The following is a 25,902-nucleotide window of genomic DNA, read 5'->3' on the forward strand; positions in this document are numbered from 1 at the left end:
AAGACAAAACCCAGGAACACTGGTACCCCACAAACAATGATGATTCCACTGTATACTGAAAATAACAAAACGGACTCCAGTGAATTACTTAAACATCTTTGTGTATATAAAGCAACAAAAAGTAACACTGTTTCAGAAACTGAAAGTTAAATATAAGTGTTATGAGATTCCATTTGAACAATTTTTCATCTACTTATGCAAATTTATCTCTGTTATGATGCATGCCCATACTAATCTTGTCCTTTGGTTAGAAAGTTACTTCAAAGGTCAAATCACTCTTTGTCCATAGAAATAAACCTTAATTGTATCACAGCATTTACCACAAAAAAATATACAACTGTATAAATAAATCTTATAAAAATTCAAATTGAACAACTACACACACAAAACATAACTTTGCTTGTAAATATATAATAACAAATTGAAAGTTCTCTAGCTTGAATATTTTCATTAAAACAAGATAACTTTACAAGTAAAATTTACCATTTCTTAGCTCAACCATGAATTCAGTTAAAACATGTATCTGAATATTGCAGCATTTGTTTCCAGTTAAGCTCTAGCTATTGTCTTCACTCTAATCCAAACATAACTGGCAATTTTACATCAACCTACTATCTGCCACATTATTTAAATTTATTTCATGATATAATAACATTATTGTAAATAACTTTTATTCACAGAATTTTTGCATAATTATGTGAGACAGTGTGGTCACGGAAATTTCTTTTTTGCAGCGTACAAGTTTTCCTAAAGATTACTATATACAGGAAAATTTTCGCCTCTGTTTTTATTTTCATCCATTAATTTTGCTCTCTTCACGGTTGGATGAATTTAAAATGGGGCGTATTCAAAGAACATAGCATGATTTCATTAACAAAACAAATTTGAAATGTAACAAAATTGTTTGCAAGTGCAAAAGGGCAAAAATAAGATGGGGGAGAAAATAACCCTGTATACAGTACATATAGAGTAATAAATGCAATTGGAGAAATTCTGTCTTGCTAATAAAGTGAATGAATATCTTGCAAGATAAAGTGTCCCAAAAATTTAGTAATCAACAGTAATAGGTTTGTATATTCACATAAAACATTCCGAGATTAAATTATATAATAAAGTTATTTCTACCCCCCTAAAAAATCATATACATACGCTACATGATATACAAAAGCACAAGTAAAACAACCATATCAAGTGAGTAATGTAAAGTAAATTTGTTGCAAAAATTCTTTGGAATAAAGCAAACACAGAAACCACAGATATAATTAAATACTTAATCATCATCTAATCAAAGTAAATTTCCTGGGAAATGTTTATCAAGCCAACAGTGTAAGCTGACCAAATACAGTTCTGTTACCCTAAATAACCCTGAAATACCTGGAATCTCAATCACAACCACTGAGGCAGCATTCAACAGGGTTCAACAGTCATTCACACAATGTATGTCCACTTAAGGTAGGACAAAACACCCGTGGATTCTATTTTAATCCATTTCTTAAAAAGTACTGGAGGAAAAAAGAATAATATTGCTCCATTGACAACAATGAATGATCCCTGAAAAAAAAATAATAAGTTTTGGCATATTTGCGTAATATTTTGTGAAAAAATCAGAGAATCCTATATATTGGTCACTTGGGAGCTTACATTTTGGAATGTGTTTATGCTATCTAAGTGCAATAAAGAAGTATGTAACAGTCTGTTATAAAATGCAGTGCAACTTTTGTTCCATAAAAAGTAGAGGGGTGATATTTGGACACATATATAAGGAGTCTTCATTCTTTATGTACTACAAAGGTCAAGGTCATATCAAGAGGACAAAGGTCAAATATTGTGACGTCATCTACTGAATCTTTTAGTTTTTTTGCCATTGAATTTTTTTTAATTGCCAAAATATCTTAAACCACCGGTTCAATTTTCTTTATTTTTACACATTTTATTCTAGGACCCATTTAAATCATTTTGTTGATTTTTTGTAAAAATTGAATTATACATTTTCTCTTAAGAAAACTTAAACTGTCGGATATTTACATGTAAATTTTCAGTTTCTGACACAGTGTATGTTCCATTTTATTTAACATTTTACCCAAATTTTTCAGTATCAATGTGACTTACTGATTTAAAGTAACAAAAAGGTTATCTTTATTAAACGTATTACACAAATTTGCAATAGATCAATAGAAAATTCTAAAATAAGGCTCATTCTCAAGTCGAATGTCTGATTTCACAATCTTCTTACAGGGGTCTGATAGGCCATATTTCAGACTATGTGGGCAAAAAATGTGCGGTTGAATTTCTTTCATATCATATATAAAGAGAGATTTTGTATCCAAGAACAAAATATCAAAGTTTCAGAAAAATTGAATTTGAGGAAAAAATTTGACCTATCTATTTGGTCCTACCTTAATATCATTCACTGTCGCTAGCTGCAGGGCTCTCCTTGGATGATGGAACTCTCTCATCCCTGTGGTCTATCTCAATCTTGTAGTGATACTTGGCGAGGTACTTGACCCATTTTTCCGGTGGGGTGGGGTTCTCGACTGAGATGGAGCGGACCTGTGACTTGGACACTGTACAGGATGGCATGGTAAAGTCTACCGTGGTGAACTGCTCAAAGGAGTCTGGCATCTCATCATGGGCTCCAAATTCCAAAGTCAGTTTGAACAAGTGAGAGGTATAAGCACCTGTCAAAATATAATTCAGAAATAACTAATAGCAAAAATTCCTCTGACGTTACTTATTTAGAGATTACTTTTAAAACTACTTGCCTTGAATATCTTTTGCAATCTAATATAAGTGCTAGAAAGACAGACAAACAGACAAGGCAAAAACTACATACCACCATTCTTCAATTACATGTACAGGGGCAAAAAAAAAACCCCAACAACAAAAAACAATGTCGAACTCTCCTTCAAACTTGAAAATCTTTTTTTTTTTTGAGGGGGGGGGGGGTCTAGGATTGGTTATAGGGTTTCTTTGGATCTTTCTTTTCTCTGGGTACATTTTTTTTCAAATCCTGAAATTTTTCAGTGTTACCAAAACATAATGCGTTTTTTAAAGGGGGGGGGGGGGGGGGCGAGAAGCTTCCAAATGAAAATTTAAATAAAACTCATCAAAATACTATTCTCAATAAAAGATGAAGCTGCTCATTTTTATTTTACATTATTAATTTACATACCTTCATTTTTTTCTGGCAGTCTGGGAATACGCCACACCACAGCTCTGTTTAGATGTTCATATTTGGCACTTCCTACATCAGCTTCCATTAGTGTCGGAGTCAGCAGTCCTTGAGCAATCATAGTCAGCCTCTCAAGACCCTTGATTTTACCAGGCTTACGAGTGGAAGATTTAAATGAGCCATATCTGAACCTCTTTTCATATCGGAACAAGTAAATCCATTGTTCAGGAATTGGAAAATGGACCTCAATGTTCTCACAGGGAAATTGTCCATGCTTTTTACTAAAAGAATGATAACCTGTCACTAACAAATCACAGCGTATTTCACATTTTTGTTCTTTCAAAGTTTGCTGAATTCTCAGTTGCAAAGGCAGTTCTTTATTTTGACGTAACCTCACGCGGTATCTTAAAACCTCGAAATGACAGGCATCAAGGGGATGAAATTTTATGTTGTTTGTCTTCTCAAATTCATTTTTATCTACACAGCAGTGAAACTCCACATCTTCCAGTTTGATCCATTCTTCGGTTTTAATTGGGATGATATCGTGGCGACCAACAACTTCTTTTCCATCTCTCCGCCTGTCATTCAAACCAATTTCACACATTGGCATCCCAGTGACAAAAGCCAGGAAGAAAACTCGGACTCTTGCCTTCTGCTTTAGAAGAACACCTGCCCTATCTAGCTCTGCTTCATATTCATCCACCACCTCTGCACACACTTCTTCCTTTACATATGTCAAAGTTTTCTCTCTATGGGCCTCCAGATTCATAAGAGCATTTTCAATTGCCCTTCCAAATGACTTGATTTCATTTCTATCTAAGGAACCAAGTTTCATCATTTCTGAGACTTGTGGAGCATGATCTAAGATCATTGTTGCCTTTGGTTTTTTGACAAAGGAAGGGGTTATCCTGTCTGTCTTTATTCCTACACGTTCACGATAAAAGATGTATTGAATTTTCAAGGTGTGAATTTTTCCATACTGATCATAATGCTGCTGAGACACATCAGATACTGAATAACAAGGCTGGAGAGGAAGCTCATGATAGCACTCATCAGTGCGTTTTTCACTAAACACTTTGATGACAGGACCTTCTTCTGTTTTAACCAAACGCACAATAACACCTTTCCAGAATCGATTTGTGGTAAGCTTTTTCTTAGTGGGCTGTCTAAGCATGAGTTTCCAGCCATCCTTTTCTTCCTCAGGATAGAAAGGTTCTAAAGGTTCCAAATTCTGTTCCTCTTCTGGAGTGACACTCTCTGTTGTGGATATAGTGGTGGAAAAACTGACAGACTGCTCTGGCATCGAAGATTCTGCTACTTCCTTTTCGTGCATGATCTCAAATTTAGCAAAATCCTCCTCTGGTGGTGAGTCCCTGTCAAAAGGATTTACTCTGGGGGGCTGGGGGGACTTGGGGATTTTTGGAGGTGGCTTCAGCAAAGGCATTGCTCCAAGATCTGTTGGAGGTTTGGGTTTATTGGGGTCTGCAGCAATGGGTTTGATTTTCAATTTGAAAATATCTTTATCTTCATCCTCATCCTCCTCTTCCTCTTTGTCATCTTTTCTCTCTGTAATCTCTGCTTGATTTCTTTGTTTATCTTCTGATTCTGATTGAGTTGAAAACCCTGCTGCTTTTTCATATGTAATAAAGTCTTCATGAGATTCCTGTATTGTTTTGAATGGATCAAATTCATCAACTCCTGATTCTTTTGGCTCAGATTTCTTACTATCACTATCCATTAAAAAATCACTGACATTTGACAATCCAAAATCGGTCATATCCTGTGTTTGTGGAGCTGTGGAGTCTAAATCTAGAAATGGATTGCTTCTAATGTCAGATCCAATCACAACTTCACATGTGTCATCAAGAAAAGGGTTGTTTTTTCCCAGTTTTGGTTCATTAACAATTTCTATTGCACTGTCTGAAGCAAAAATGTCATCTTTAAAAGGATTGATGGAATGCTTTTCTATTACATTGTCATGTTGAGAGCCCCATGCTAAATCTGTACTGGATGAATTAGACTTGTTCGCAAGTTCTAGAAATTTCTCTTCAAAAACATCTGTCCTCAGGGAATTTTCATCTGTTAAAAATGGATTAAGGTTATCAAACTTCCCACACTTATTAGACTCTGAATCAAATTGTGAGTTTGTGTGGTCAACATTATCTTCATTTACTTTTTCATCTGAGGCATTTGTTAACCCAAATCCAAAATTATCATATACATGGGGAGAAATTGAGCGACCAATTGTATTATCCTTGCACCCATTAAAAGGATCAAATATGGGAGCACCATCAGCACCCAATGGTGACCCAGTTTCAATAGCATTCTCTTGAAGTTCTCCTTTTGTTGAGAGATTCTCTGTGTTGCCAAATCCAAATGGATCTAGTGATGAAATTTGATCAGTCTGCTTTTGTTGTGTGCTGCTTGTTGATGTATCTAAAAATGTTGAAGCTACATTTATTGCATGAGTTTGTGAGGTATTTGGGATAGCAGAATTTGATGAAAATGGATCCAGTGAGTCAAGCAAATCAGCTGATTTTGAAGAAGAGTAAGAAGGCTTTGTTTCAACAGATGCTGCTGCCTCTTTCATGGTATCCAGCTGCAGGAACTCATCTACAAGGTCACTGACAAACTTTGATGTCATAGAACTGGATTGTGTTGATGATTCCACCCAAGATCCCTGGTCAAATCCAAGAGGAGTGGTCCGTGCTGAAGATCTAGCACTGTGCATGCTGCTTCCGTAAGTCATGTCCCCTTCATCAAAGCTACTATGCATACTGCTTCCATACTGAGAGTCTGTGGATGACATGAAGCCATCCAATTCTAGAAGGTCTGGGTTAATGTAAGTGTTTGTTGACTGAATTTCCTGATTTCCATTGTCCACATCATCTGACAAACCTAGTAAATCTCCCTCAATACTACCAGAAGTATTCTCAGCTTGCACACTACTAAGATTTTCCATGCTTGTTCGTAAACTGTTTGCTGGTGGTTTGGGAATTGCTCTTGGGCAGGGGACAGGAGTTACTGAGAGCTGCTGTAGTTCCAGATTTAACAGTTCATCATTATCACAAATCTCCTTATTAGCTCCTAGATTCTCATCTAGGGTCAAAGTATTTTGATCTCTATCTGAAATTTTCTTTCCCTCTGCATCATCAGCATGATCCTCAGATGATTCAGAATTTAATTTTGTTAGACTGGATTTAGTTTTCAGCATGTTCAGTTTAATTCTATCCTGCATCTGTTGAAACACCTGCCATTCCTCTGACTTCTTCTCACTTATTTTCTTCTCTATATCCTTGAAGTCCTCAGTCAAGAGCTCTTGATCAGATTTGGAAGTTTTGGATGAACTTTTGGGAGACTTGAATGGTGACTTAATGGGTGACTTCAATGGACTACGAAATGGTGATTTTGCTCGTTTTTTGATGAAATGGAGTCCACCTTTATGTTTTTCTTTGAAATTAGACTTTTCTGTTTCACCAGGATCTGAAGATTCAGCACCTGCGCTCTCTGGTTCTGTCGGGGAAGTTACTTTAATCACTAAGTTGGAGGACTCATCAAAAGATTGTGAGGACATCTCTAAGAAAACTATCTACCTGAAAAACAAAAGAAACACTGATAATACATGAAGGATAAATTCACAAGCACAAATAAAAATATGGCACTGTACCTACGGTTTAGAAGACATTTAAGGATATCCAATAAACATAAAACATGAAATATGGCATTCAACAGTATAACATCAGAAAGACTGCTGCTATTTTAGCAAATGATATTGATAAAATTAAAATTTGATTATGGAAAGCTCCTAAACCTCAACACAGAGTAAACACCAGCACCACTAATATATCAGCTTAGTCTGGTAGAAATCAATGAAGACTGCTCAGTATATCCAGTAACCATGCGGGAACATCAGTACAGCACAGAGAGGCAGCTGAGAGTGTCTTTTAATGCTTGTGGAACTATGATATTCCCATTAATAGGTGGACCTGAGCTGTCAGACAATGATTTTCTCCCAGTACTGACATGCCCATATATTTATCTTACAGCATTGATTTCCAGCCTGGCATTCTAAATCTAGGGGAATTTCCTTCTGCTGCGACTGTGTTCCTCTTGTTATTGATTACTATTTTTCAAGTGATGTAAAAATATCAAAAACTCTTTTTATATTATGAAAGATATTTTTTTTTTTTATTTATGGAACCCTTTCATTCATAAATATGGCAGAAATTGTCAAAATGTTAATGAAAATAATTGGAGTTGTCAGTAGATTCAGAGCAGATTCGTAATTTTTATGGAAAAGTTTCAAAAAACTTGAAACCAAAGATGTTGAAAGATCACTGGCTAAATACCGGTAGGCGGTAGATGGTTTTACCCTCTATCTGTGCCAATCCCCATTTCAATGTCTTGGACAGAGAGCTTTAAACTTAAGGTCAGACCCAATTGAGCTACAAAGCACTAAATGTATAAAATTTACATTTCACTTCAAAGTGAGATAATAATTAAGATAATGTATGCTACCACAGTGGATTTCTGAAGATACAGTTTCTTCAATTTATGTCTTAAAAATTTTGTGCATTACGGTAAATAAAAAATTGCGTGTCCATGTTGCCGAACCATCTTGATTCAAAGGCTATAACTTGTTAACTTCACTGCAGCATATTTTAAAGCAAAAATATTAATGTGCCTGTAAATCAATTCTATATGTATCATATTTTTTCAGTGATTCATCTTAAAATTTGCTACTACCTTTCTTCACGTTTTATCATAAGAGCTGATGCTTTTCCCCCCCCTACCCCGAAGAATTCAGAAAGTTTATACATGTGCTAAGACTACCAAGAACAAACTTTTTTCATCAATGAAGCCCTGGTTAAGATCAAGTATCATATAAGCTTTCATGCATTGATTCCTTTAAAATTATTACATGTATCTCTACCTTCGACAAGTAATTCTTGATGAAGTCATTGCTTGATATACCACTAAATGAACAAAAAGCATGTATTCATCGATATTTTGTTAAAAAACATATTATTGATCTGAACATACTTGTTTCAGCATCTTCCTAGTATTTAAAGTAGACTGTATAACAAAAACTGTGTAATTAACTTTCCCATGATAAACACATTATTTGGAGAAATTGGAAATGATAAACACATTATTTGGAGAAATTGGAAATTATTGTTGAAGTGGTAACTATAAAAACATTTTGAAATGCACTTAGTGAAGGAAAAAATATCATCATTAAATTGATTAAGGAAATGCCACAAAAGTTGTCAGCAAGTATATCAGATCTATAATTATCAGAAATATGTGTCATCAAGTTAAACATCTGTCACAAATATCAGAAATTCATTCCATCTAAAGTATATAATAAAATTAAATTGCAAAACTTTAATGTAACACCTTTAATACTACAAGAATGGCTCAATTTCATTGAGCGATACTTCCTGAGTATTTCATCACTGTTTTCTGAAGACAATGTCATGCAGTTTATTTGAGCATGTCTTAATTAACTGGGTATTTTCATAAATTATTTGCTCAGAATTTTTCTATAAGAAGGAAGGCATTTTTAAGTTTTACAAGGTTTTTTTGGATAAAATATTTGTTTTTGCGATCAATAGCAAATACAATTTGAGGTTTGACCAGGGGAGGGGTTGGGGGCTCAGGCAGCCAGGGATAAATTTTTATGTTGAAGACAATTAGACATTTAATACAGGATCTGTGTTAACCAACAGGCACCTGAATTTTTATCAGTAAGTCACCAAATTAGCCAAATATCAAAAAATTCTAACCCCTCTATATTTATATACTGAGGGGGTTGAATTTTTCAATATTTTAGTGACTTGTTTTTTTTAATGCTGTAAACAAATTAAATATAAAATTTCTTGTTGCATTAAAAATTGAAACCATGCATTTAACCTTCAAACACACAAAACAACCCATAATTTATTCATAAAAAGAATAAGCATTAACATGATAATCAACATAAAAAAATCATAGTTTTTACAAACAAAAATAAACATGAGATGAAATTAATCCCTCCAACCTCAAAGATGTATTGTTTCACTAACCCCTTACCAAAAAATCCCCCCTAGCATTGTTCCTCCTTCATGAGTTATCAAATGCACATTAAAAGGTCTTGCAGTAGAATCAATAAAAAATCCATATTCAATGATAACTGGATATTAAAACACATTTCCAAGAAAGAATATTCTCCTTATAGTCTTATTAATTTTTTTAACTGCTGTAATCAAATTAAATATAAAATTTCTCTGTATGCATTTCACAACATGAAACCATGGCATTTAAGGGAACACTAACATGCTAGGCATGCCAAATATGTCAATTTTCGATTAATTTATTCATAAAAAGAATAAGCATAAACATGATAATCAACATAGAAAAATCATAATTTTCATAAACAAAGATAAACTTGAGATGAAATTATAAACCTCCAACCTCAAAGATATATGTTTTACTAACCCTTACCAAAAAATCAATGGACTAGCAGCCCTAGCATTGTTCCTCTGGACTGAAATGTTGGCTTCAGACAAACTGCACATTAAATGGAGGTCTTGCAGTAGAATCAATAAAAAATCCAATGATCCAAACTGAAACCATGAGTCTTAGACACATTCTCCAAGAAATATTCTACAACTTTGGTTCTTACAAGTTATTCAGTATTTCTGATGTCCTTGCAATTTACTAAGGGAGCATTATCCAACCATGTGTCAGACAATATACTGTTACACTGTACCTAGACGATTCTTCCTCTGAAATGTGTCTGCTAGCCAGAGTAAAACAAAAAATCAATTTATATTGATCCAGTGTGTATTTTTCATATATTCAGTGATGCCATAGATCTTCCATTATAGATCCAACTGTCTCATCAGAACAGAGGAACCCCATTCTATCAATTGATTTAATTTACTTGGGAATTGACACACTTGCCTATTCTTACAAAACTAATAATAATCAATTTCTTTTTATTATCCAGCTGAATTGATCAACATAATATCATTTTTTTCAGCAGCAATTGATGAATCAAAGTGATATTAAGCTAAATGGCACAATCAACAGATATTACTATTCAATGCCTCCTTTGGACAATAAAGAGGCAACCTTAGTATATAGAAGACCACTGTAAATCCATAAATGTAACCCCTTAGACCTTTTTTTGGGGGGTGGGGGGTGGAGCAATGACCATGATTTCCTCATTCACAATGTTTGTTCTCATTTGCCAATAGATGGTTACAATATCAAAACCAAATTAGTTGAAATTGATTCAGTGCATGTGGTTCCAGAAAAAAAGCTGAAAATGATGAAATGTTTATCGCAGCATGACAATCAAAACAAGGGTAGCACAAAGAGGCCCGGAGCATGACCCTTCACAAAGAGCATATATCTATAAATCAAGGCAACTGTTGACATAGATCACTGTGCAAATTACAACATTTCGCACTCGCCTACAAACAAACATACACACGACTGTATTTGTAACGGGAGAGGAGAAAATGCAGCTGACCAGATCGGGATTTGAACCCCTGCCCCCTTAATCTCCGGTCAGGTGCTCTACCAGCTGAGCTATCCATCCACCAGCGATCAAATGCAGCTGATCACCACATTCCTCTCTCCTTTAAGGTCTTTAAATTTCCTCAAAGACCCCAACCCAGATTCATCCCTGACAAGCCTCTCATCTCAGTTCCAGAGCATGGCATGGCACCAAATGTAATGGGAGAGGTAAAAATGCAGCTGAATAGAACGGGATTCGAACCAGGACTCCTGAATCTTCAGTCAGTGCACTACCAGCTGAGCTATCCAGCCATGCGATCGAATCCAGCTGATCACCACATATTATTATATCCCCTCCAACCCCATTGCAAGGGGATAAAAAGCAATACCTGAGTACATCAGCTAACCAAAAAGTTCATTCTTTTGTTTTACTGTATTACATTATAGTACTATACACTCATAAAAATTACAGAAATTACTATCAAATACTATGATATATTAATCGAGTGACTGAAACAAATCACAAGGAAAGAAAGACAACTCCTTCCAGCAGTAATTGACAGGTTTTTGAATCACTGAGAAAGAGAATACAAACTAAGTAGACTGAGACATAATTTTATGACTGGAATATAAAATCTGATTAAACTTTTTTTTTTATTATTGATTTTAGTAAAGTTAGTGGTGAATAATTCAAGTAATGGTAAAAAAATGAAAGGAAAAGTGAGCAAGCTCACATACCCCACACTCCCCCAAAACTCAAAGTGCTGAAAATCCTGGAAAAAAATAAAGGAATCAAAATTTCCCGGTAAAATGCACATCTACACATTGTGTCCTAAATATATGCAAAGTTTGATGAAATTCTGTGCAACGGTTTATGAGGAGTTGCGCTGACAAACTGTTCATCTCTATATTCAAGATATGGCCAAAAATTTAAATTAAAAAGTGCAAAAATTCCCAGAAAAAATATAGGAATTTTCATTTTCTGGTAATATGCACATCTACACATTGTGTCCTAAATATCTGCAAAGTTTGATGAAATTCTGTGCAGCGGTTTATGAGGAGTCGCGCTGACAAACAAAAACAGGACTGACTGACTGACACTCTGACTGACTGACAGACGGGTCAAAAATATTATACCTTACACAACTTGTTGCATGGGGTATAATAAATTAGTTATTGGGAAAAAAATAAAATGTGAACCCTATATCAGCTAGCTAGCTTGATCCAGCCCTTAAGGGGCATGAATATCTCAACTTTGGAGGAGGACTAACTGGGCAGCTCATTATATGCATGAAGATGGTTGCCTCATGACTGTATAGTATTTTTAAGAAGATTTCAAAATAAAAACAACTTTAAACATGGTTGTCCCTAAGAATCAATATAGGAGGGGACATACATATATATAGAGAAGAAGGGAGTTTTAAAGGTTCCTCCCCTAAAAGGGACTGTAGAGGTAACTAATCTAAAATAACCATCTAAATAGGCAGGGAATTCCGGGGCTGGCTCCCTGGTCTATGGGACAACCTGTTCGAGTCATTTTCAATAGACAATCAGTTTAGCCTTTACCCTCAGGTCCCTGCACTTTAATTGGATTCAGCCATGGGCCATAATTAAATCTACAACACTACATCAGTACATATACATCAGTGTACATGTTTACAAGGAATGCCAAAACACATGCAAACAAAAAAATATATTTATGCCAGAGTGAAGTGCACATAACTCACATTTTGAAGATCAACAGATCTTAGATTGGGGGAAAATCTTTTAATTATGCATGGATTCACTGCAATTCAATCTCAGTAACTCAGTGCTGGATATTGGAGGGAGTCTGCCTATAGCTTTTCAAACATCTTCTACAGTGTTAGTTCAGTATTGATTATAATGTCTCCTTAGTATTATTCATTCTTTGTTACCAAGAACTACAGGAGACCATACAAATCATGTACTGGTAATCTCAAGCTTTCTGAGTCATCTTGAAATGACAGCCATGTCTAAGCTATGATATAAATTAGGCATAAGGACAATTAAAAAGTCCTCCAATATTAAGCATTGAAGATTTGCTCTAAATTGTCATTGGTTATTTTATGCTGCACTCCTTCTCCTCAACAATCCAAAAAAAGAAGACTCTGATGAGACTGTAGCTCTACTGATTTTGTACTTAAAACAAAGGATGAAATTTAACATAGGTAATCAAAGATTAGAAAGCTCACCTCGACAAATATAATCTATTGGAAAGGCAAATATCACATCATTTTTTTCTAGTAAGTGTGTGCATCCTGAGAACAATATCCATACAAGTTTGGTTTGATCAGAACTTATAGTTACTTGAGAATGGATATGCTTCAAAAATTTAAACCTATATTCACTTACTGTAAAATCACATATTTTCATGGAGTCAAATTTTCATGGTTTGAGAAAAATCTACGGGTTCATGGGGATTTGATTTCATGGATGAAGAATGTTTTAGTAGTCATGGATGTGACATTTTACTTTTTGTGGTGGACATGAATACGTGGGTCTCTTCATACCTTGAAAACAACAAAAATTAAACCCCTACGAAAATTAGTGATTTCAGTCAGTCCAAAAGCTTTATCCTGGTCACCCATCAGGAAAATGCATCTCAGATTCTCAGCATCCAAAGCTGGCCAAGAAGACTCCATCAGTCAAGATAAACTATCCATAATGAAGTATACTAAAATTTAATCATCTAAAACGTAAAGATCAGATCCAGCCGAAGCAAGTGTGGTAAGTGTCCATCCTGAGATGCATCATTCATGCAAGTTTGGGCCAGGTGGGGCTTACATTTACTTGGGAATGGACCTTCTCTTAAAACTTTAACCTGGTCATTCATCTTGATAATATAGGTCAGATCCAGCATCCAAAGCAAGTGTGGTAGTGTCTATCCCTATATGCATCATCCATGCAAGTTTGGTCCAGGTGGGGCTTACAATTACTCGAGATTGGACCTGCTCCAAAAACTTTAACCTGGTCACTCATCTGGAAAATGTAGGTAAGATCCAGCATCTGAAGCAAGTCTGGTAGTGTCCATCCCTAGATGCATCATCCATGCAAGTTTGGTCCAGGTGGGGCTTACAATTACTTGAGATTGGACCTGCTCCAAGAACTTTAACCTGGACGTCGACGCTAGCAAAGACACCAATGCTGATGTTGTGGGTATAGCATAACTTCATCTTGACTTTGTCTAGGTGAGCTAAGAAAGTAACACTTGGACTTGAAACTATATATGCAACAGCAATAAACAGAATATGATCCTTAGTTTAGTGCATGTAGATTTACAGAATTAATTAAGATCCTTAGTTTCTTTTTGAGGCAGGATTTGTTGCAATCAGACATATCTATCCTAAGCAATCACAGCAACCATTCATCCATCTGTATTTTAGTGTAAAGTACTTGCATGCAAAATTATAATCAGACCAACATTTTTGGAGAAATAGTGTTTTGGAAAAGAATTTCATAATTATTCCCCTGTAAATGGAGTTTCAGGGGTATATAGTTTTTGTTGTGTCCATTTGTCCGTCTGTCGGTTTATCTGTCTGTCTGTTTGTTAGTTTGTCCGAAAAAATTTAACCTTGCCCATAATTTTTGATTTAGTGGATTTATGACTTTTATATTTCACATGTGTATTCCTTGTGACAAGACCTTTCTTTGGGTACCACCAAATTTGACCTTTTGACCTTGACCTTGGAGTTTGACCCACTTTTACACAAAAATTCCAAACTTTTACTTTGGCCACATCTTTAGAACAGTAGATACCAGGACTTTTATACTACATATATGTATTCTTTGTGGAAAGACCTTTCAATGGATACCAACAACTTTGACCTTGACCTTGGAGATTTAGTACTTATGAAAAACTTTAACCTTGGCCATAACTTATGAAAGGTAAGGGCTAGTGCTTTCATACTTCACATGTGTAATCCTTGTGAGAAGACCCTTAATTGGATACCAAGAACTTTGACCTTGACCTTGGAGTTTGACCTACTTTTAAAAAGCAAACCTTGACCATAACTTTTAAAGGGTTAGGGCTAGTGCTTTCATAATTTACATATTTAATCCCTGTGACAAGACCTTTCATTTGATAATAAGAACTTTGAACCTTTGATATTGACCTTGGAGTTTGACCTACTTTTTAAGATTTTTAACCTTGGCAATAACTTTTGAATGGTTTAGGGCTAGGGCTTCCATACTTCACATATGTATTCTTTGTGGTAAGACCTTTCATTGGATACCAATGGAGATTTCTGTACTTATGGAAAAAAAAAACCCGAAACCTTGGCCTACTTTCATATTCCACAATTGTATTTTCAGTTAGAATACCCTACTTTAGGTACCAATATATCAAATTTGCATTTAAGAATAGTTTAATCTTTGCTATGTTGCAATACAGGGGCATCTGTGTTTCACAAGCTTATCTTGTTTTGCTTTTTTTATTTTTCACAAGCATAGCATCATTGCTCATCCAAATCATGAACTGAAAAAAAGAATTTTAAAAGTTTCTTAGTCTTCTTGTGTGTTGATATATATTTAAATCAGGAATGAATGCTCTGTGATTATTAACTGTAATGATTTGAAATTTTATATAGGAGCTGTGGAAGCATTTCAGAATTTCTCCAAACTCTCTTTAAAAGGCATTTTTTCAGGCAAAAGTTGGTTGCTATGTTTTATAGTTACCATGGCAACATGTAAAGTTCAAAAAATGGCATTTTTTAACATGTTTTAGTTAACATTTGCGGCAAAGCAAACAATTGTTAATGACTTCAATTTAAATGCATGATAAACATGTTTGGTAAATCAACTAACTACGTTACTATGGTAACAAAGTATTCAAAATAAAAAAAATATTCATTGAATTTTATGGTAAAAATGAAAAGCAATTATAGGATGAAATGTTACCAAATAATAGAAAAAAGAGCCTTGAAACACATAAATATATTTCATTTTGGTTGGCAAAAATATGCCCCAGAGAGCCTTCAAAGTAACACTATGTATGTTTAAATATATCATCTTTTAATTCATAACTATGATCAATTTTATGATTTGTGCTCCAAATTTTATTTCAAAAAATGTGTATGTGCTATGGAAATAAGGAAATATACCTTAAAAACCTGAAAAATATTTTGTTTAAATACACTTAAATGTAGATTCCCAAAACTTTTATGATTGATATTTATTAACAGATTGACTTTTAATTTTGACTATCATCCAATCTCTAAGTGGAATGCACACAGGGTTTAATATTGATATAAAGGCAAAAAGTCACACATTTTACCTTGGTAACATAAAAGTGTATCAAATTTTATCAATATATGCAACATTTATGAAATTTTTCCTGATTAAACACTTTGGAAAAAAACTTTTAAGCACTGGTATATAAAAACAAAGTAGCACACCCAATTTTTCTTATGGTTTTGGTGTTGCAAGGTCCTAAGGATGCATATTTGCCAGTCTTGAATATTCATGTTTTTCCTCAAGACAGTAACATTAACCCAATCTTAGTTACTGGTTTTGCATGGTTACACTGTGTTACCATGGCAACCATAAAAGTTATTTATAGAATAATATTGCTTATACTTTGATACTTAAGTCAAACATTTTCATTGTTTTTCTTAAGTCCTGTATAGTCAGCATTTTAAATGTATCCAAATGTACCCTTGGTTACCACAACTTAGAGATATATTCTAAACAGTTTCTTCACAGTATAAGTGACATCAAATAGAATGGTTTGTTTGCTTTTTCAGTTTTTATTAAGCCACAGTCAGGATTTAAAGTGGCTGAAAATCTCGATTTTTCAAACTTTTCCGGCTGTTGAGCAAGACACTTAGCAACAAAATTTTGTTTGATATTTGTTTCTGGTGTCAAGTACTAAGCATGGGTGAAGTTTCATCAAAATCGGTGACCATGCGTGGCAACAAAGTTTAAGTGGTTACAGAGAATGGCAATTAACTTCTGTATACAGGGAAGATTTTGTCCCCGTTTTATTTTTTCCCCTTTCGCCTCAATCACATGTGGGCAAATTTTAAACTGGGTGAATTCAATTTACACAGTACAATTTCTTAAACAAAACTGTTACTTGGCAAAATTTAAAATGGGGCAAAATTGTTGGCATGTGGAAAAGGGCAAAAATAACATGAGGCAAAAATAACCCTGTATACAGTATTTGTATATCATTTAATTATCTATATGAAATGTTTTGCTTATATGTGTATGTGAGCACAAGGAATAACCATTTTAAATACACTTAAAAACATAGGTAATCAGAGATTATAGAGCTCACCTCAACGAATGCTGTCTTTAAGTAAGGCAAAGTCACACAATTACCCAACAAAAAGTGTACATCCAAAATGCAACATTTATGAAATTTTGATCTGACACTTTGGAATAAACCTATATAAAAACTTCACACTAGTTCTTCATCACGAAAATGTGATCAAATCCAGCATCTGAAGCAAGTTTAAGAGTTTTCATCCCATGATGCATCATTTGAGCAAGTTTGGTTTATTTAAGCCTTATAGTTTCTTGGTGATAGACCTGCGCCCACAACTTTTACCTGGTCCATTATCTGGAAAATACAAGTCGAATTCAGCATCCAGAGCAAGTCCATTGGTATGCATCCTAAGATGTATCATCAATGCGAGTTTACACAATATAGGGCTAATAGTTACTTAGAAAAGAAACCTGCTTAAAAATTTAACCTCCTCACTCATCCAGAAAAAAATGTAGTTCAGATTCAGCATATGAAGCCAGCCTGTAGAATGCAACCTTAGATGTATCATCCATGCAAGTTTGGTCATTAAAGAGCTCATAGTTACATGGAAATGAATCCTGCATCAAAAACTTTAACCTGTTCACTCATCCAGAAAATGTAGGTCAGATACAGCATCCAAAGCAAGTCTGGTAGCATGCATCTTAAGATTATCATCCATGCAGGTTTATCATTATAGGGCTCATAGTTACTTCGAAATGAAACCTGCCCCAAAAACTTTAACCTGTTCACTCATCCAGAAAATGTAGGTCAGATTCAGCATCCAAAGCAAGTCTGGTAGTATGCATCCTAAGATGTACCATCCATGCAAGTTTGGTCATTATAGGGCTCATTGTATCTTGGAAATGAAACCTGCCCCAAAAACTTTAACCTGTTCACTCATCCAGAAAATGTAGGTCAGATTCAGCATCCGAAGCAAGTCTGGTAGTATGCATCCTAAGATGTACCATCCATGCAAGTCTGGTCAACATAGGGCTTATAGTTACTTCGAAATGAAACCTGCCCCAAAAACTTTAACCTGTTCACTCATCCAGAAAATGTGGGTCAGATTCAGCATCCGAAGCAAATCTGGTAGTATGCATCCTAAGATGTACCATCCATGCAAGTTTGGTCAACATAGGGCTTATAGTTACTTGGAAATGAGACCTGCCCCAAAAACATTAACCTGTTCACTCAACCGGAAAATGTAGGTCAGATTCAGCATCTGAAGCAAGTCTGGTAGTGTATATCTTTAGATGTATCATCCATGCAAGTTTGGTCAACATAGGGCTTATAGTTACTTGGAAATGAGACCTGCACCAAAAACATTAACCTGTTCACTCAACCGGAAAATATAGTCAGATTCAGCATCCAAAGCAAGTCTGGTAGTATGCATCCTAAGATGTACCATCCATGCAAGTTTGGTCATTATAGGGCTCATTGTATCTTGGAAATTAAATCTGCCCCAAAAACTTTAACCTGTTCACTCATCCAGAAAATGTAGGTCAGATTCAGCATCCGAAGCAAGTCTGGTAGCATGCATCCTAAGATGTACCATCCATGCAAGTTTGGTCATTATAGGGCTCATTGTATCTTGGAAATTAAATCTGCACCAAAAACATTAACCTGTTCACTCATTCAGAAAATGTAGGTCAGATTCAGCATCTGAAGCAAGTCTGGTAATGTACATCCTTAGATGTATCATCCATGCAAGTTTGGTCAACATAGGGCTTATAGTTACTTGGAAATGAGACCTGCACCAAAAACATTAACCTGTTCACTCAACCGGAAAAATGTAGGTCAGATTCAGCATCCGAAGCAAGCCTGGTAATGTGCATCCTAAGATGTACCATCCATGCAAGTTTGGTCAACATAGGGTTTATAGTTCCTCTGAAACTTTGACTGGTACAGTGAAACACATTAGAAGCATCTCTCATGCATGTCTAATCAATATAGGACATAGAAGTACTTAAAAAGAAAACTGCTCCAAAAAACTTCACCTTAACCTGGGATGCCGACGCCGACACTGACACCGAGGGTATTACATAAGCTCCCCCAAATTCGTTGAGGTGAGCTAAAAATTCTTTTTTTTCACAGGATGAATCTGCACCAACTTTTATTTGCATGCCAGGAATATCCAAAAAACTAGAGGTACTGTGAGCAATGAGCTCACTAAGTGATACCCCCCGCCTCCCATAATGTCCATGTGTTGCTATATATTGTTTTATGGTAATGTGTAAAGAGGAATAACTCGTCCTATCAAATGTTATCCAGAAGCTTCTATATGTGACGTCATAGGTAAACATATAATGGCAATGTCCATGTTTTGCTATGGGAAACCTAAAATACGTGTCGAATTAAAAAGTAAAATAGGAGGTGCACAATGGCAATATGTAATAAAGATTCTGTGAAAGTTTCATTAAATTTCACTCCGTAGTATAAGAGGAGTTGCAGATAAGAGATAAAGCGTAACAGACGGATGGAAATCCCGATTACTATATACCCTCCCACTTTTCAAGCGGGGGGTACAATAATACCTGCTATAACCATTTATTATTATAATCGGGATACGTCTGTCCGTCCGTCCGTCTGTTACGCTTTGGGGTACCCATCTCTTATCCGCAACTCCTCTCATACCACTCAATGAAATTTGATGAAACTTTCACAGATTCTTTATTACATATTGCCATTGTGCACCTCCTATTTTACTTTTTGATATGACATATATTTTGGATTTTCTAGAGCAAAACATGGACACTGCCATTTTATTCATATGGGAGGCGGGGGGTATCATTTAGTGAGCTCATTGCTCACAGTACCTCTAGTTTTGCTTTGTATTTGTAGAGAATATTTTTTTAGTAACGAAAATTAATTAATCCAGATAAATTTCAAACTGACAAATCATGAATAAAAGAATTTTGACACAAATAAAAGTTGGTTTACATTATTTCTTAAATCTCATTTCATATCCTCAAAAAATACTTTCAAAACTTAAGATCTATACAGAGGTATGTGTACCTGCAAAATTGACATCCATTAGTATGATACCAGAACTTACCACAACAATAAATATATGGTTCATTATGGTTCATTAATTCTGGGCTATGATGTTGATACATCTTGTTTTTGGAAAGTTTGTGAAGTTGACTGGTATCGCTTCTTCATTTCTAACTCTATCTCTTGAATTAGGTCAAAACTGCCACTCTCCTGCGAAAGTAAAATATATAAAAGTAATGTTTAACGTGTCTAAATTCAATATCAATATAAAATTTCATATCACATTAAAACTCCATTATAAAGAAGTCCTTAGGACCTCAAATTTTACTTCTTTACAGCTGAGATCCTTTTTTATCCATAAAACGATTCTTAAAAAGTTCCTCATATTCAAGATTTCGTTTTAGGTAAGTTCTCTATAACCAAGTTTTACTGTATTAACTTTGTATTAATGAAAATATGTAGATCAAAGAGCTAAGTTACTGAAATTGCATGACTTAGGGGAGGAACAGCGAAAGTCGGACGGTTTTTCGGACCTTCTCGTATGCACCTTCGGTACACGCTCCAAGCTCGTAACACATAACCGGAAAGTTTTACGTCACATAAAATGATGGTTTTACCCTCTTTCTATTCTTAATTTTCATTGGTTAAAAGCTTTGTATTGCTATAAATCAAAACCAAACACGGAAAGGCAGAGGCTGATAAAGTCGGACAGCGACAGTGAAAGTCGGACATGTAGAATTTAAAGTCGGACACACACTGGTTTCGGCATTTAAAGTCCAATTTACTTTATTTTTTAGGTGTTGATTGTAGTGGAGCATGCACAAAGTATCAAGGGATGGGGTGGGGTGGGGGGGGGGGGGCTGACCTCTCAACCCCCCCCCCCTAAACATTTACTTTACACAATTGAAAATTCAAGTTCATTGAAAACCTCTACCTTTATATTACCGACAAATCAGGGTAATCTGGTAATGTATGAATAAAATTCGGTTTTGAAAGATGTAATCAAATTGAACGTACGTATACCTCCCATCAACCTCTGAAATAGAATTTTCTTTGAGTTTGGACAATTATCCACTCTTTCTATCTTGTCGGTTTTTTTTCTTCACTCAGGTAAGTTGATTTTTGTGTTAAATTTTTTAGCCCCTCCCCAGCGTACAAAAATGATACCAAGTGCCCGGGAAAAAATTCGTGAACATTTAAACTTTTTTTTACGTAATATACTTAGTATAATCGTGTGGATTATTTAGATAAATTTTCCATTTATATACCAAGAAATTTGAATTAGCATATAGTACATGTATTATGCGATCTATAATCTATAAACCAATGCGTTATCGTGTGAATAATTTTTGGGTTTAAATTGTCCCCAAAATAAATCCCATTTTATACATTTATTAAATGGTTATAGACAGAAAACTATTTATCCTATACAATCTTTACTTTAGAATCAGTTATCTGAAACGTATTTAATTTTCAAGAAGGAAACCTTTTCTTTTCCTGAGTGAGTGATGAGTTATAAACATGAAACTCGAATAAAGCCACGAAAAAATTGACTTTGTTGATTTTTTTATAGACTTTCTTTCCTTCTCTTTGTTTTCCTTTTCTTCTTTTATTTTCCTCGGTTTATGTCTACAGTATTTTATTTATCTGCAATATTATATCAGTCTGTTGCTGTTAAAATTCAATGAGATGGTTTTTACTTTACGTGTTTTTCATTGTTTTTTCTGAAATGAAACAATTTCTATAAGGCAAGTAATAAAACGTTTTTTAATTATTATTATTTTTTTTTTTTTTTGCAAATTCTTCCTTCCAAAAAGTTGCAGCGAATCGGCAAAATTTGATTTCAAAAGCTAAAATACTCTTAAATTGCCAGTAAGTTTAATAACATTATAATAAATTGTTCTAGTATTTAAAAATATGACAATTAAAAAACAATTTATTCAATATAATGTGCTGTCCGATCCCCTGTCCAACTTTAAATGACCGAGAATGTAAATTCGTACATTTTAATTTTAATGGTTTACTAAATAAATATCCACCAAAAAATTATTATTATGGGAATAAGTAATATTATTCATTTAAAGGTATGATTTAATTACAAAATATATTGGCAATCACGGAGTACCGACGGCAAACTGAAGATTTCACCAGAGATAACTAAGGTCACTGCCGACAGGTGCGCGCTCGGTGCGCATGCGAATTTTATCCGGATCCATGAGATGCGTATGTATCCTCTTAATTTTAGACATTATTTCAAACGTTTTCACGACTATGTTTGCATGAAACAACCAATAGCATCCTGTAGACGGAGATACTGAAAGAAAAATACACATGACACTAAATTTAGAAACGATTTTATTCTGAAAGAGAAGAGTGTCCGACATTCGATGCTGTCCGACTTTAGCTGTTCCTCCCCTAAATCTACCATTTTCAACTAAAACTGTTTTATATTTCATTTTTAAACACCCATCTAGCATAAAAAGATACTTCAGTGACAAAATTTTCATTGAAGCTAGAATCAGTTAAATACTATTAAATTTAAGATATGAATCTAATTTCTGAAAATTCATGGGGTATATAAACTAGAAGCTGATACTTTAATACATGCCTGCATATTTATCATTTAGTTTATGTCCTCATGAATGAAGGATATGTAGATAATGAACAGTATTCAATATCAAAGTCCATAAAACAATACAAAATAGGAGCAGAGCAAACATGGATCTCCAAAACATCAGGTGGGATCAGGTGCCATGGAGGAGTGAGCATCCCCTGCCAAACAGTCACACCCGCCATGTGCTCCTTGTCATGATCGTGAAATAATGGAAAAATCAATTCATAAATAATGTCTAACAATTAGTTTGAAAAATGTCAGTCAGCATTTGACTCAGTGATAAATTGCATTTGCTGACAAGGTCATTGTATCGACCTTAGATTGATTGATTGTATATTGTTTAACGTCCCTCTCGAGAATTTTTCACTCATATGGAGACGTCACCATATGCCGGTGAAGAGCTTCAAATTTTGACCTTTACTCGGCACTCAGGGCCATTGAGCAGTGAGGGATCTTTATTGTGCCAATGCCTGCCGCTGACTCGGGGCCTTGGTTTTTAAGGTCTCGTCTAAAGGACCCGCAACTTTCACTTCAAAGTGCCGAGCGCATGGCGAAGAAACAGTTGCTACCCATTTTAACGACTAGGGCAGTTGCGGCCGGAGATACGAACTCATGACCTCCCGATTCGACCTTAGAACTTACGAAATGATGACTTTAAACCAGACAGCTGAAATTCTTGTTTGTCATTAATTTTCTTAGAAATTGTTCAATGTTCAAAATAAATTCATTTTCTAAATGAACACACATGCACATCTACTTTATAGGCATGCCTTAATAAATTCACAACAAATATCTAATCATTATTTATATTATGTAAAAAGAGATATTATTATACCTTCCCCATATATTTTAACCCCTTTCATCCTTGTTACATGAAGGCAAATTTAAAATAGCAAATTCAACGAAGACATAGTAATAACACAAGAACTAACGGGTCAGCCGTCTGTGGGTGAATTTTATATGAGCTTGCAAAAACATTTGCAAGTGTGAATATAAGGGTGAAAATATCATAGAGTAAAAATTACCCTGTATACACTATACCGTATAATCCCTATTAACCGCCCCTACCCCTATAAGTGCCCCTCTAGGTCCTTTTTAATTGTCAGGAAATAAGGGCCCCCTGTACAGTGATTAAAATAATCTAGAATTGTATCAAATTCTGCCAAGATTTGAAGAAAGTGAAAATGAAAATTAATTTCTATAATCCAATTTCTTGGTGGAAAATGAATCATTTAGCATAATGTGGATGGATTATCTTCACTTAAAGTAAAGTTACACATATTTTAGTGTTTCTTTGAATTTATTATTTTTTTTCAAAAGATTTTTTGAAATTAAAATATGACAATAAATTTTAGGAAGAGAATACCAAAATAACTGCCCCCTTTTCGCAATTTTCTAAGCGCCCGGGGCTGTTAATAGGGATTATAAGGTATTAATCTTAATACTTCAGCTTATGGTGAATTTATAGTTCAAAATAAATAAATGTAAATATATAATTCATGTGTTATAAAGAAGGGTTTACCACTGAGAGCTTAGCCTGTAATGACACACCATTTTCATGTAGCACTAACATCAGGAGCTACATGTTTATTACAGTAGACCCCTTTCTAGCTGGTCTTTGGAAATGCAACAGAAGCTATTGATTAAAACTGAACTTTTATCAGCTTATCGATAATACTAACAAGGATAAAAGTATATCACATTGTTTATTCTAATATATGGTAACTTTTTTTGTGGATGTAAATTTTTATACCCTTGCAACGGAGTTAGAGAGTAGAAGATATCATTCTATTATGTATGGAATCCGGATAGGGCCACGCACTTCACTATCGCACCATCGAGCATCAACTTAAAGGTCGATGGCACGATAATGCGATGGCGCGATAACGATGAAACGGTGGTGCGATAACGATGAAGCGATGATGCGATAGCGCGATGACGATGATGCTATGGCGCGATAATGCGATGGCTATGGTGCGATAGCACGATTGAGCGATAGTGAATATCGCTTCATCGTCATCGTACTATCGCACCATCGTCATCGCATCATCACTATCGCACCATCGCGTCATCGTACCATCGCGTCATCGCATTGTCGCGCCATAGCATCATCGTCATCGCGCAATCGCACCATCACTTCATCGCTATCGCACCATCGCCTCATCGTCATCTCATTATCTCTTCATCGCACTATCGACCTGATGGTGCGATGATGCGATAGTGAACTGCGTGGCCCTATCCGGATTCCATAATTATGAGTGTTTGTTTGTAAGTTAGTTAGTTTGTTCTTCATGTAAAAATAGGAGTAACATAATTTGCTTTGGAATCATGTCAAATGCTGTCTTGATTTTTAGTTAGCATGATATGGGATGCTCCCTTTTGCTGTGCTCGGTCGATATGCATTTCTGTGAAGTCGATATATATATGGATTGACCTCATCAAAGGGCTATATTTATATAATATATATACTTAAAACATAGGAAATCAGAGATTTATAACAGAGCTCATCTCAATAAATGATGTTTTTAAGAGAGGCAAAGTTCCACATTAAACTTAATAATCTAGCACAAGCAGTGTACATCCAGAGATGCAACATTTCTCCAATTTTGATCTGTTAGGGCTTTTGGTAGCTTAAGAATAAATAACTCTTCAAAACGTAACATAATTGTTCATCCAAAAAATGTAAATAATTGAATTATTTGCATTTTCTGGATGAACAATTATGTAACATTTTGAACTGTCAAAGTTAATTGCTTCAGATGCTGGATTTGACAAATTCAGCATCTGAAGCAATTAACTTTGACAGTGTTCATCCCTTGATGCATCATTCATGTAAGTTTGGTCAACACAGGGCTTAATTAGTTTCTTGGTATTTTTATGGACCTGCTCAAAAAACTTTAAGCTGCTCACTCATCCAGAAAATATGTCAGAACCAGCATCTGAAGCAGGCCTGGTAGTGTTCATCCTTTGATATATCATCCATGCAAGTTTGTTCAATATAGGTCTTATAGTTTCAAGGAAATGAGACCTGCTTCAAAAAACATTAACATGGTCATTCCTTAGCTGAAATTGCAGCATCTGAAACATTGACTGATACCTGGTAATTAGATATTGTGAAACAGTCATTAGACGTATTTTCTATGCTTCATTCATTACTGTAGGGCAAAGGAAAGTGCTCCAAAACTTTATCCTGGGATCATAGTGGGATGAAAGCAATGACACAGAAGGATTCACATAAGCTCCTCCCAACTTCTTTGAGGAATGGGAGCTAAAAATATTCATTGAAAGGCTGACTCCCCTTTTTATGGACCCAGTCATGAAAACATTTAAATTTTTGGGGTATTT

At 35.0% G+C, this 25,902-nt stretch overlaps 1 protein-coding gene across 1 annotated transcript; it reads right to left on the reverse strand.

The window, feature by feature from the left end:
- Window positions 1-1,090: 1,090 nt before the first annotated feature.
- LOC134282579 (protein stoned-B-like) lies at window positions 1,091-9,814 on the reverse strand. The gene is made up of 4 exons (XM_062764981.1): window positions 9,659-9,814; window positions 3,173-6,765; window positions 2,397-2,678; window positions 1,091-1,446 (listed from the first exon to the last, which is right to left on the reverse strand). Exons 2-3 carry the CDS (start codon window positions 6,744-6,746, stop codon window positions 2,404-2,406), a joined length of 3,849 nt encoding a protein of 1,282 aa, XP_062620965.1. The 5' UTR covers window positions 6,747-6,765; window positions 9,659-9,814; the 3' UTR covers window positions 1,091-1,446; window positions 2,397-2,403.
- Between the last annotated feature and the right edge of the window lie 16,088 nt (window positions 9,815-25,902).

This window comes from Saccostrea cucullata, unplaced genomic scaffold (genome assembly GCF_032062105.1).
Source record: "Saccostrea cucullata isolate Sc308-1 unplaced genomic scaffold, CSIRO_AGI_Scuc_v1 ctg297, whole genome shotgun sequence".
NCBI classification, from domain to species: Eukaryota; Metazoa; Mollusca; class Bivalvia; order Ostreida; family Ostreidae; genus Saccostrea; species Saccostrea cuccullata.

Bases quoted from the DNA above. Each gene is read 5' to 3' on its own strand.
- LOC134282579 (XM_062764981.1), bottom strand. From the start codon at position 6,746: ATGTCCTCACAATCTTTTGATGAGTCCTCCAACTTAGTGATTAAAGTA. The intron at 2,679-3,172 runs GTATGTAAATTA...ATATTTTGACAG, and splicing joins ACTGCCAGAAAAAAATGAAG to GTGCTTATACCTCTCACTTG.